The sequence below is a fragment of the Chiloscyllium plagiosum genome, chromosome 23, assembly GCF_004010195.1.
Source record: "Chiloscyllium plagiosum isolate BGI_BamShark_2017 chromosome 23, ASM401019v2, whole genome shotgun sequence".
Classification (NCBI taxonomy): Eukaryota; Metazoa; Chordata; class Chondrichthyes; order Orectolobiformes; family Hemiscylliidae; genus Chiloscyllium; species Chiloscyllium plagiosum.
This window is the reverse complement of record NC_057732.1, coordinates 41,066,886-41,080,911: the sequence shown is the minus strand read 5'-3', so window position 1 is coordinate 41,080,911 and position 14,026 is coordinate 41,066,886. Positions and strand designations below refer to the sequence as shown.

The window sequence follows — 14,026 nt, the reverse complement described above, 5'->3', positions numbered from 1 at the left end:
CATAGAAATATATCGTTGTTCCTTCACTGTAATGGAGTCAAAATCCCTCCCTAATAGCGTTGAGAGTCTACCAACAGCATACAGACTACTGCAGTTCAAGAAGGCTACCAACTTTACATTCTTGAAGGCAATTTATGACAGGAATTAAAATGCCAACCCAGTCAGCAAACCCACATTCCATAACTGAATGGGAAAAAAAAAACATAGAAATTCATTTGTACAGTTTACTGCAAACCTCTATTCATGCTCATAAACAATACCCTAACTCTATAAGGCCATTATGCACCAGAATAATTTATGTGACATCTTTAGGAAATAAAAAAAAACATTCCTGGCTCCTCTTTACCACTGATCACATCTAAATAAAAATTGAGATTTTAAATGTTACTTCCCTTGCATAAAACCACATTGGCTCTGTCTGACTGTTTAAGTGGCTTGTTTGAGATTGCCTGGCCTGGCCAAGTCACTGGCCTGTTTTCTCTCTCTCCTTTCTTGATAAGTTTGTTGCAACCACAAAATGCCAAGGAATAGGTGGAAGATAATTAACAAGGCAAGAATAAAGAATGAATGATGAAGGGCTATTGATTGATTTTGATCTGGCTGTGAATCTTGAATCTATCAGAAACTAATTATAATGTGGACAAGCAAACTGAAAAAAGGAAATTGTGCATTTTATTGAGGTAACATGATGACACAATGCACTATACCACAGATGAAAGCAGGTTGAGACACTGAGCTCAAAAAAGTAGGCTGTTCAATACATTACATACCATTGAACTTCAGACAAGGAGATAGGCGTAATAGCAGCCTCATCAAGACAAAGGTTTATCCAATGATATATCACACAGATTCATTTGCTATTAAGGCAAAACATCTTTTTTAACCACTCAGTTTTAAGTTGTTCTTCATAACTATTTTATGCCAGAGACAGATAGCGGATAACTTGATTTGACATCATACATTAGGAATACCTCCCACGAAGCAGTTTATGAAGGCAGAGAGGCACACAAAATGGATGTCTGCAGGCAGAAGTTTTAAACTGTATAAATCATAGCAACATTGCTGGAAAACAGAGTCTTGGTGATGGTCTTTGGTTACTGATTTTGCAGATAATTAAATGAAAACAAGTTTCACTGGGATAAGGGAGGCCGGGAGCAAAGGAAGTGAGCAATGATTTTTCTATTAACAAAATCACAACCATTGGCATTTCTGAAGATACCAGTCCTCTACAGGTGTAAAACCAATAGTTGCAATTACACAACACCTTTCATGTAAACACTGGAGAGCTTCACATAATGAATTACCTTTGAAATGCAACAAAGATATGTAGATATTCATCCCAAGTCTTTGTAATATTGAGAATCGTGAAAATTCAGTGATTCACTGAATGCAACACAACTTTTATTATCATACATTTTCAACACAAAAATAGTTATGAGGTGCTCCCACAGAACATCTATATCCACTTCTTTTTTAGATAAATTCCTTTCTTTCTATTTAAGTTTCTACCTCTTAACTATCTAAATTAATCAATTTTATACGGTGTTTGTACATTACATTGTACAAACACTACACAGTATATGTTGTTGACATTTATTCTAGATAATTAAATTAACATTTCATATAAACGGTGACTCCACAACTCCAAAACATTAAGAGCAAGAGAAGGCCATACAGACCACTGCACTGACCCGTCCCTCAGTGTGTTCACCAAGTGTAATACCCAACCCTCAATCCAATAAACGTGCACATCACCCAGATCTTGAATGCTATCCCATGTCATCATCTAAACCACGTTAACCCATCGCACCACCACCCACACTTTCCAAACCCTCAGTCCATTAACCCAATCCACCAAAAGCCCAGACTTTAATTCCACTTTCACCATCCAATCTTGCCAAAGATTAAATGCAATTGAATGCAATAATGCCCATTAATGCGCATGGAGATCATGAAGGATAATTACCTCACCCTCAATGGATCTGATAAAGTCAGCACAGTAACTTTATGCTGTCTGTTCAGTTCCATGAATTGGATGTGCAGCCCAATGCTAAGCACACTAAGTGGCTACACACTCAACATGGAACGCAGTTATGCTCTAGCTGTATCAGATGCTGGAATAAACTAGAAAAAAACTTCCCAAGCACGAAAGAAGTGCACCTATGGAGTAGCAAGTGCCTCCTCACCTCTAAACAGCTTCTGACTGAAAAGGATATGTCACTGGAGGCTTTAGTTCAATACAGGCAAAGGAAAAGAAGTTATACTTCTGAAGTGGGCCAGCAGGTTCTTCAGACAAGCACAAAATTGCAGATGAGTTCTACTGCAGATGAGACTGCAATGGGGTAAAAGAAAAGACTGAAAGGGTAGAAACTCTATTTGATGGTTTGGCAGGTCGGTGAGCTTATTGTCACTGTCAGAGTGTGGAGAAATCCAGTTGTACATTATGCAGGAATTTGCACAGACCTTGCAGCCCATTCAAGACAACATTTTTGGACAAGTGATGGTCACTGCATGAGCTAGTGTAGCACAAGCAAAAATCAAATAATGGATCAGTTCTGCAATAGGAATTTGGACAGGAGTTTACTTGTGGGCATCATGATTGGGGAAAACAATGCTCAAATAGGTTTGCTGGGTCTCACAACAGTGACAACAGTTTGTTCTGTAAAATCTATAGATTATTGAAATTCCACTATGGAGAAATACAAGTTGCTCTGTGGAGCACATACCTGCTGTCTGCTTCAGGATAACAGCAATGGCACTTCTGCCACTGCTGCTGCCGAGCTGGTACAGTCTGAAGATAAGCCCTCAATCCCAGAGCTGCTCAAGGGCATTATGGAAAGGCATTTGCAGTCTTCCCTCCACTGGCGTACTTCAGCAGCCTACCATCTGTCAGAAAGCAGTGCAGTTATCATCAAGGTAGCACCGTGTAGGAACACTGGACCAGACAAAGACCCCAGACTCCAAGGGAAAGAACAAAGGTGAACCATGAGATATTCTATGCATTATTAGAAATATTCTTACATGAAGTAAGCATGGAAGGTTGCTTTTTGGCATTTTGTTTCAGGATTTAGACCAAGAGAACAGTGTGATAGTCTGGAAAGTGGGAGGGAAAGAGGTGGAACTGTGGAGAAACGGGCTGGAGGTTTTTTTTCGGGGAACAAAAATCTGGTGATACGCTCAAGGCCAACATGAACCATGAAGGTTCAAATGCCTCCTCATCTATAAACAGCCTTCTGACTGAAAAAGTTAAAACTTCCCCAGTGACAATATTGCAAAAATATAGTCACAAGTAAACCCTCTTACCTGAAAGCTAAATAGTGATACATAAATAGCACAGGTTTGGGGTGAGATTCTTGGGGCAACTGAATGCATATTTAGATGTGCAATAATAGTAACAGGACCAAAACGTTACATCAGGCAGCAGTCTATCTACACTACATATTGTCAGTACATGACAAGCATGAATGCATTACTATCAGTCAAATCATGGTGATCAGTGCTTTCAGATCTCGAGCCAATATTTTTCTCAGAGTTTCTATGCTGTGAAATCAGCAGCGCTGCGAAGCTAAATTTTACAACCAAAATATTTAACTAAAAACAGTCATAGCACCAAACTTGAACAAAAAGTAATCATTATGGTACTTTTTAAGCATTACTTCAAGTGTCTTGATGTGTTTTTTAAGCAATAACTTCAAATCCGATAGAACGAACTGGCATGTCCAGACCAAAGATTCACTAGGGGAATGCAAGTAGTCAAATTATACCTTTACAAAAATAGAGTTTTCACAGGAAAGGAATAAATTAAAAATGTATTCTTCTTGATAGTCATTTCTTTTTCTTCGAATGTTTAGGCTGAATGCCTGGACCTGGTTATACTGCGTTGAAGTGATTTATTGCTCCTTTCTCTTGCTGTCGAACAACAGCTTAAACATTTTCCAAACTTCGGCATAAGTGAGAGTCCCAATAAAAACTACCACTGTCCCGATCCAGTGCCAGAAGGTGAAGGGGTTCTTGAAATAAACAATAGAGAAGATGAGACTGATGAACTTGCGAAGTGTCACGACAAGTGTGACTGTCAAGGATGTGCACTCTGTTGTGAGAATAAAAACACCACGGATGCAAACGTATCTGAGAAGGTAAGAGGTTAAGGACAAAGTATTAAATCATTACACTGTCACAAAATCAGATTCTTCCACACACTTGTAAACGGATCTTCATAAACTGTTCTTGGGAAAACCTATTTCGTGAAATTCATTTCACAATTAGGCTGACCGATTAAACATTGAAAATTGGAGGTGAATGGACAGCGAAGAGGGTTACCTCAGATTACAACAGGATCTGACCAGATGGGCCAATAGCTGAGAAGTGGCAGATGGAGTTTAATTCAGATAAATGCGAGGTGCTGCATTTTGGGAAAGCAAATATTAGCATGACTTATACACTTAATGGTAAGGTCCTAGGGAATGTTGCTGAACAAAGAGACCTTGGAGTGCACGTTCATAGTTCCTTGAAAGTCGCAGGTATATAGGATAGTGAAGGCGGTGTTTGGTATGCTTTCTTTTATTGGTCAGATTATTGAGTACAGGAGTTGGAAGGTCATGTTGCGGCTGTACAGGACATTGGTCAGGCCACTGTTGGAATATTGCATGCAATTCTGGTCTTCTTCCTATCGGAAAGATGTTGTGAAACTTGAAAGGGTTCAGAAAAGATTGAAAGGATGTTACCAGGGTTAGAGGATTTGAGCTATAGGGAGAGGCTGAACAGGCTGGGGCTGTTTTCCCTGGAGCGTTTGAGGCTGAGGGGTGACCTTATAGAGGTTTACAAAATTATGAGGGGCATGGATAGGATAAATAGGCAAAGTCTTTTCCTTGGGGTCGGGGAGTCCAGAACTAGAGGGCATAGGTTTAGGGTGAGGGGGGAAAGATATAAAAGAGACCTAAGGGGCAACTTTTTCACACAGAGGGTGGTAAGGGTATGGAATAAGCTGCCAGAGGAAGTGGTGGAGGCTGGTGCAATTGCAACATTTAAGAGACATTTGGATGAGTATATGAATAGGAAGGGTTTGGAGGGATATGGGCTGGGTGCTGGCAGGTGGGACTAGATTGGGTTGGGATATCTGGTCGGCATGGACGGGTTGGACCGAAGGGTCTGTTTCCATGCTGTACATCTCTATGACTATGAACAGCAAATCTGCTAGAAATTAGGCTCATATGATTCAGGAAGATATTGCATTTTAGTGCCACTCCTCCTGCTGTTTCTCCATATTCCTAAACCACTACCGTTTCTCAAATGCAAGAATTATTAAGGATTAGCTGTCTTTGATTAGGATTATAGAACATAGAACAGTACAGCACAGAACAGGCACTTCAACCCACGATGTTGTGCCAACCATTGGTCCTCATGTATGCACCCTCAAATTTCTGTGACCATATGCATGTCCAGCAGTCTCTTAAAGGTCCCTAATGATCTTGCTTCCACAACTGCTGCTGGCAACGCATTCCATGCTCTCACAACTCTGTGTAAAGAACCCGCCTCTGACCTTCCCTCTATATTTTCCTCCAACCAGCTTAAAACTATGACCCCTCGTGTTAGCCATTTCTGCCCTGGGAAATAGTCTCTGGCTATCGACTCTGTCTATGCCTCTCATTATCTTGTATACCTCAATTAGGTCCCCTCTCCTCCTCCTTTTCTCCAATGAAAAAAGTCAACCTCTCTTCATAAGATAAGCCCACCAGTCCAGGCAGCATCCTGATAAACCTCCTCTGAACCCTCTCCACAGCATCCACATCTTTCCTATAATAGGGCCACCAGAACTGGACACAGTATTCCAAGTGCGGTCTAACCAAAGTTTTATAGAGCTGCAACAAGATCTCACGACTCTTAAACTCCATCCCCCTGTTAATGAAAGCCAAAACACCATATGCTTTCTTAACAACCCTGTCCACTTGGGTGGCCATTTTAAGGGATCTATGTACCTGCACACCAAGATTCCTCTGTTCCTCCACACTGCCAAGAATCCTATCCTTAATCCTGTACCGACTTCCAGGCAGAATATTTTTCTTCTACTACCACTCGCTGTCTTCTGTTGGCTAGTCAATTCTGTATCCAGACAGCTAAGTTCCCCTGTATCCCATTTCTCCTGACCTTCTGAATGAGCCTACTATGGGGAACCTTATCAAATGCCTTGCTGAAGTCCATATACACCACATCCACAGCTCGACCCTCATCAACGTTTCTAGTCACATCCTCATAGAACTCGATAAGGTTTGTGAGGCATGACCTGCCCCTCACAAAGCCATGTTGACTGCATTTAATCAAGCCATGCTCTTCCAGATGGTCATAAATCCTATCCCTCAGACTCCTTTCTAACACCTTGCAGACGACAGACGTGAGACTTACTGGTCTGTAATTGCCAGGGATTTCCCTATTTCCTTTCTTGAAGAGAGGAATTACATTTGCCTCTCTCCAATCCTCAGGTACGACTCCAGTGGAGAGCGAGGATGCAAAGATCTTCGCAAGTGGCAAAGCAATTGCATTTCTCGTTTCCCAAAGCAGCCGAGGACAAGTCTGGTCCAGGCCTGGCAACTTGTCAATCTTAATGTTTGTCAAAATTTTCAGCACGTCAGCTTCCTCTATCTTTATCCGTTCCAGCATGCACACCTGCTCTTCAAAGGTTTCATTCATTACAAAGGTCGTTTCTTTCGTAAAGACAGAAGCAAAAAACTCATTTAGGTCTCCCCCAACCTCCTCAGACTCCACACACAAGTTCCCTATGCTATCCCTGATCGGCCCTACTCTTTCTTTGACCATTCTCTTATTCCTCACTTAAGTGTAAAATGCCTTTGTGTTCTCCCTAATCCGTTCTGCCAAGCCTTTCTCGTGCCTCCTCCTGGCTCTCCTCAGACCATTTTTGAGCTCCTTCCTGGCCTGCCTGTAATAGTCTAGAGCTGAGCTTGACCCTAGCTTCCTCCACCTTATGTAAGCTACCTTCTTCCTTTTGACGAGAAGCTCCACTGCTCTCGTCATCCAAGGTTCCTTTATCTTACCCCTTCTTGCCCGTCTCAGAGGGACATATTTATTCATCACTCGCAACAACTGTTCCTTAAACAGTCTCCCCATGTCTACAGTATGAATGCAATAATTTGTTTTTATTTAGGATTAAGTATTTGAAGGGATACAAGTGTATTGAATGGGCTTTTATCAATGAGTGGATTTACTTCATAGAGTGATGTCTGTCATAAATACTTCAACCTTTATTTTAACATCAGCTTAGTTCCTAGAATTTGCCCAAGATCAGTGATGAGTAAGCAATTTGACACAGAGGGTGCAAGAGCAAAGATTTGGATCGGTATAAGTTGGCATTACGTTGGCCAGAGTAATATGCTGTGTATTATGGATAATATTGAGATGACAGACTTGGCACAGGCTAATCTACTATTCACTCCAAATAAAGGCAGGCAGAAATTGGGAAGATACAACTCCAAACACAATTCCCAGGAATGGAAATACTTCCCTTTTATTGAAGATAGTTAGAGATGTATCAGAATCGATTCTCAACAATGGAAAGGATACTGAGTTAGAACATTGAGTATCAGGTAAAACCACATGATCGGTACAGTGATTCCCAGGAGTGCAATCTCCATCTGTTCTGTGGGAACAAAATAGCAAACAAAAAGCATCGTACATTACATCAGGTTTTTAACAGTACATGACATACAAGGTGACAATGTAAACACACAGAATTATGCACAACTTTACAGACAGAACAGACTATTCAACACAACAGATCAATGCCAGAATTTTTGTGCAATCAACCTCTTCCCAATCTGCTTCATCTCACCCTGCCAACATATCCTTCTATTTCTTTCTTCCTCATCCATTGATGTAGCTTCAATTCAAATGCATTAATGTTACGCTGTCAATTATCCCTGGTCGGAATGCGTTTCACATTTGCACCACATTCTGAGTTTTACAAAAAATGGTTTTCTCTTGAATTCCTTATATTACGTTTTAGTAAAGATCCTGTATACTATAAATTGTGGTATAGGAATTGACCTGGGAGACAAAATGACACAATTTCTCCAGTCCAAACATACATATTTTGGCATATGCTTGATATAAAAGTTGAACAGCTTTTCAGCCATAACAAGTTATATTTACATTAGTAGATAGCCTCCATTTTACACCCCACAAATCCATCTTTTACTTACCGGTACCTTATAACTGGCCATTTGGATTGAAGCAGCCAATACAGGTGGAGGTGGAGCCGAGAGTACGGTGCTGGAAATGCATAGCAGGTCTGGCAGCATCCAAGGAGCAGGAAAGTCAACATTTCAGGCAAAAGCCCTTTTTGCCCAAAACATCGATTCTCCTGCTCCTCAGATGCTGCATGACCTACTGTACTTTTCCAGCACCACACTCTTGACTCCGATCTCCAGCATCTGCAGTCCTCACTTTCGTGGAGTTGGAGACGTATCCGATCTTTTTGTTGGAAGCAGGTGACATTTAAAAATCACCTAGAGCTGTCCTGGCGGTTCATTTTATACTCAGTTTTATAGGTTAAACCTTGGTCTTGGACAGAGTTTGGAGAGAGATTTCAAAGGTCAATTTATATGCAAATATCTACGGTGTATGACTTCTAGGTCTGGATGCTGCACACAAGTGGAAACATTTTCTTTATGTCCAATATGTCAAATCCCTTCATAATTTTAAAGACCTCTTCTCAGTCTCTTCTAAATAAAAAGTGGTCCAACCAGTTAAGTCTTCCCTGATAGTTGTACTTTCTCAGTTCCAGCATGATCTTCATCTTTTTGAACCCTCTCTAATTCCTCCTTTTTGTGTATATCAGAACTGTGTAAAATTTCTTAAGGGTGTCTGATCTAAATTAAACTCTTCATTCAATTGCAGTCTATAGCTCATTTCTAGGGTTCCATAATTATGTTATACGTAAACCAACTCAATTGATTAATTTACACTGTCTGTAATTCACTCCCAGGTATCAGAACTATGTCCTCAGTGGTGCCTCCCGTTTCAACATTCCTGCAGATCAAATACCTCAAATCACCTACAATGCAGGTCAGATCAGGAATATAAGTCCTACTTTCATGTGCCTCAACTTTATAGCACCTAGGGAAACCTCTTTAAACCTTATTCTAATCAAAGTAGCCTTTTCCATTGGTTGAATAAGCACTCCATTTCATATACGTCATTTACAGTCCAATAGTAATATGTTTTCTAAATAAAATGTAAGTGCAATAACATTTGAGGAGCAGTGGCTCAGTGGTTAGCGCTGCTGCCTCACAGCGCCAAGGACTTAGATTCAATTCCAGCCTTCGGGCTCTGTCTGTGTGGGGTTTGCTCCTAGTGTCTGGTGAGTTTCCTCCAGGTGACTAGTTTCCTCCCACAGTCCAAAGATATGCAAATTAGGTGGATTGGCCATGGGAAATGCATGGTTGGGAAGATGGGTCTTGGTGGGATGCTGTCTGGAGGGTCAGTGCAGACTTGATGGGCTGAATGGCTGCTTCTGCACTGTAAGAATTCTAGATTTTCTTTTTAAAAATGGCACTTACCAGATTGGTTGAAGAGAACTCCATGATTGTAAATGTCAGAAGCAAATAAGAGGAAAGCTGGTAATGGCAGGAAATGCTGAATGGAGAGAAAGGTAACAATGAGCACCTCAATAAGCTGAAGGTAGATGCAGTCTCAGTTTAATGTCTCATCTAAATACTGACACTTCTGTTAGTGCAGCACTATAGTTGACATAAGTATCAGTATGGACTATGTGCTCAAGCTTCTGGAACATGATTGAAACCTGTAACTTTTTACTCAGAGGTAAGCTCAACAGGTTCCAGGGCAGTCGCATAAAGAACATACACATAAAAACATTGTGTAGCAGAAATAAAGCTTCAGACACAGTCCCAAAATTCCACATTGTATAATTAAGCTAAATAAAAGGATCTTCATCACTTAAGCCTTTCAAACTACATTACGTAATTAGGATTTCTCTCTTTTTCATTCTACTTTTCCACTGTCCAACATGATCACACATACTTGAGAATCAGATCTAAGTTGATTGGATGTGAGGGGCCAAACTTTGCCTAGTACCAGTAGACCTGATCTACCTGTCCTAAAAGGGTTGCAGTGAGCTGCACTTAATTCTAACAGAAATTCTCAGCCAATCCAAGAGGATCACTCCATGGATGGCCTCACACACAATGGAAAGTGATTCAGGCATTAGCTCGGATATGACTGGAATGACCCAAAATTCAGTAGTTGATAGCAACATAATTCACTTAAAATCTGTCTTGCTATCATGGATTTGTCATAGCACATAGAACATAGAAAAGTACAGGACAGAACAGGCCCTTTGGCCCACGATGTTGTGCCGAGGTTTAATCCTAATGTAAAAAATAGTAACTTAACCGACGCACCCCTCAACTCACTGCTATCCATGTGCATGTCCAGCAGTCGCTTAAATGTCCCCAGTGACTCTGCTTCCACCACCACAGCTGGCAACGCATTCCATGCATTCACAACTCTCTGCGTAAAGAACCTACCTCTGACGTCTCCTCTATAACTTTCTCCGAATATCTTAAAACCATGACTCCTCGTACCAGTCAATCCTGCTCTGGGGAAAAGTCTCTGGCTATTGACTCCATCTATTCCACTCATTATCTTGTATTCCTTGTCATATCCTTGTATAGTGGGAAATGAAAGCTGCAAAATATGCTGCTATGAGAAATGTGGTGGCTCTGAAAACACCTTCTAGTAATGGAAACAGTATTAAGTTTGACTTGTACAGCAGTGGATAACACAATGATACTGTTTCACTTAAATCTAATAGGTGATGTCTATCTATTCCATTTCTGTCATTTAGGTTTGAATCATTGATCTTTTTCACTGGATCTTTAGTTAATATTGAATTTAAATAATTTGATAACCAAGGACAATTAAACATTCACTTTGTCCATTACTGTGGCAACTTAGAATTATTCTAAGAAATAAAATGTAATATAAAATGAATCATCTTATAAAAAAACTAACATTGGCCACATTTACAGCCTCTAATTCCAGTAATTCTTAACTTGCCCTGAATAATAAAGAACTTGCAATACATCGCTGCACAGCACAGGGAACATCATCTCAATATTTGCTATGTCAGAAGCAAGTTATCATTAGTAAGAAATCATTACTCACATTATAAAACAATGCCTCCGTCGAGTGTTTGCCATACTGCTTATATAATGTCTCTTGAAAAAGCCCCATTCTAGCTGACATGAAGAGTGCAAAAGTCAGCATTAAAATACCTGGAGAATAAAAAAAAATCATTAATGTTTTAATGATTTAAAGAGACATTTAATATGCCCACAAGAGATATACCATGAACAGATGACCAATGTAACAGTGTCGTTAAACACTTTTAACATACTTGAATGGAGACAGTCACTAAGAAATGTTTTGAAATCCCAAATCCTTGGACAATTCTTGATCTGGTGAGTATCTATGTGAAAATGCTGTCTTAAATTACAATGGGATGTTTAAGCTTCTGCCTTCATGATATGCATGAGCTTTTTTTTCTACTTCAACCCAACCGAACATCAATCATTCTCTCCCTGCATCTGAAGCCATTGGTTTCCTTGGCAGTGGCTACCCCTTCAGGACTTTGCCAAATGGTCATTCCATTTTCTGGAAAATCAACTCAGGAGCTTGTTGGGAGGTGCATAATTGGATAAACAAGTTGCACTTACATAGCACCTCTGGCATAGCAAAATGTCCTATAACAAGTTACAGGATTGTTATCAAACAGAATTTCCACAGCAAGTCATACAAGGAAATGATCTGTCAGACAGCCACTAACTTGATTCTGGAGGTAGGTCATAAGAATTGCCTTAAATAAGGAAATGGGTAGAAAGGAAAAAAAAAGTTAGGAATCACAGAATTCCTACAGTGTTCAAGCAGGCCATTCTGCCCATCGGGTCCACACCAACCCGCCAAAGAGCATCCCATCCAGATCCACTCCTCTACTCTATCCTTGCAACCTTGCATTTCACAAGGCTAATCCACCTAGCCTGCACATCTTTGGACTATGGGGGAAAACCAGAGTATCTGGAGGAAACCCATGCAGACACAGGGAGAACATGCAAACTCGATATAGACAGTTACCAGAGGCAGGAACCCGAGGCAACAGCGCTAATCACTGACCCACTGAGTTGTCAAGGGAACGGAATTCCATAGTTATGACCTTGGGAGCTGAAAGCACAATATTGCCAATGGTAGATTGATTAAAATCAGGGAATTTGCAAGAGGACAGAATTGAAAGTGTGTGGATGTCAGAGGTTTGTAGAATGTTACGGAGATAAGAAGGGTTGAAGCCATTGAGAGATCTGTAAACAAGAATAAGAATTTTAAAATTGAGGCATTGTATAATCAGATCCACAGGGTGATGGGTGAATGACACATCATGCATGTAAAGACATCCGCTGCGGAATATTGGATGAGCTTAAGTGTTATAGTTCTCATTACAGTCTCAGTCTTGTGTTCCTAATATGCATACTCCCAGACAGATATCAATAAAAAAAAGAATAACCCTACCTGGTGGTCAGACACTGTGGGGCCAATCAATATGCTTCATTACTGCTGCAGTCAACAGCAACCAACACAATTCAATGCATATCTCAAACCTATGACCTACTTGATTTACCAGATTCAATGCATTTTTACAATGAACAACTGGGGGCATCCATCACGTTAAAATGTCATGAGGGTGGTTGGTATCAGAAATGAAAATGGCAGTTGTATTGGGTACACTTCTACGGGCATCTTATCGGGACAGAGTACAGGCCAAAAAAACTTTTACACTATATTTAATCAGTAACTTGGTCTCAGTGGGCAAAAAACACATATTCTCCAGAATTCATATCAAAACCTTCTAAAAAGAATTCAACAGGTCCTCAAAACACGGTTGGCATATTTTACAGCAGAACTGAAGTAAAACAACACAAGTTTTTAAAAATGCATCGTAAAGTTAAAACTATGAATGCCCCTGTGCTCCAGTTCAGGCAGTCGAGATCTTTTGATAGTCCTAACTGTGAAGCCAATTCTCAATGTTCTCTTAGAAAGATTCAATCCAACATGGATGATCCATTCAAACTATCATGTAAAAAACAAATGGCAAATGTCAGCTCAACAGTGGTAATAGATGTGAATGAATTTATTCCATTGCTCTCAGTTCACTATGAGCCTGGATACTTCAATTATCTATAGACTATACTGTTACAAATGAGTCTTGACATTTCCATCTTGATCTTCCTCTCCTTCTTGCTCTACGTATCTCATATAGCAGGACATTAAAGTTATTATTCTTTCCATTCAGAGCTGTGTCCAAGCAATTACAGTTTTCTTTCTTGAGATTTTTGTACAAGAATCTATGTTATTTCAAAGGCATATTCTCATTTTCTCATTCTTGGTTCTTTACATGTGGATACTCAAGAGTAGCCCCTCAATCCACTCAAATGTATTCTTGAGATCTTTTGCTCATCAACCTTTCACAGGTCCATATAAAAATGGGATAACCATTGCCTGAAAAACACTCATCTTTGCACTTATTAAAATATCTTCAGCCTTCAATATCTTGCTTATTCCTCCAAACACTGAAGCAGTTCAATGCTTTTGATGGGTTTTTTTGACAACTTCAGTCTACATTAACCCTCCCAAAGTATACAAACATTCCCACTTGTTTAGGCCCATCAGTTCTATTGTAAGACATATCAGTCACATGATTCAAACAGATTTGTTACTTATGCTGTCTTTTCAAAGCATGGTCCCATTATAGAAAAGTTGTCACTCTGAACTTTCCTCCTCTGTCCCCTAGCATCTGCTTAGTTCCTTTCAGTCTGTAATTTTCTCTTTTAAAATAAATTACCTGCTTATAGCATTAGTGTCTATAACACATGGTACAAACCATGCACCACATGTCCCACATGGATTGCCTGTCATCTTCTGGGAGACCTGTGCCCTTTCTCTCTCG

General features: G+C 40.1%; 1 protein-coding gene across 4 annotated transcripts in view; it reads right to left on the bottom strand.

The window, feature by feature from the left end:
• The window catches only part of slc35b4 (solute carrier family 35 member B4), a 34,349-nt gene that overhangs the window by 2,533 nt on the left and 17,790 nt on the right, over nucleotides 1-14,026 (bottom strand). The window contains exons 7-11 of one of the 4 annotated variants that reach the window (XR_006315119.1): nucleotides 11,197-11,306; nucleotides 9,570-9,645; nucleotides 7,573-7,648; nucleotides 3,765-4,128; nucleotides 651-2,886 (exon numbers count right to left, since the gene is read on the bottom strand). Coding sequence is in view for 1 of the 4 variants with exons in the window: in XM_043714032.1 (XP_043569967.1) it covers nucleotides 3,891-4,128; nucleotides 7,573-7,648; nucleotides 9,570-9,645; nucleotides 11,197-11,306 (500 nt within the window). In the remaining 3 variants the exon portion in view is untranslated. Of the gene's footprint in view, nucleotides 1-650; nucleotides 4,129-7,572; nucleotides 7,649-9,569; nucleotides 9,646-11,196; nucleotides 11,307-14,026 lie in introns of those variants that run through there. The other 3 variants (XR_006315120.1, XR_006315121.1, XM_043714032.1) reach the window with 3 other exon arrangements.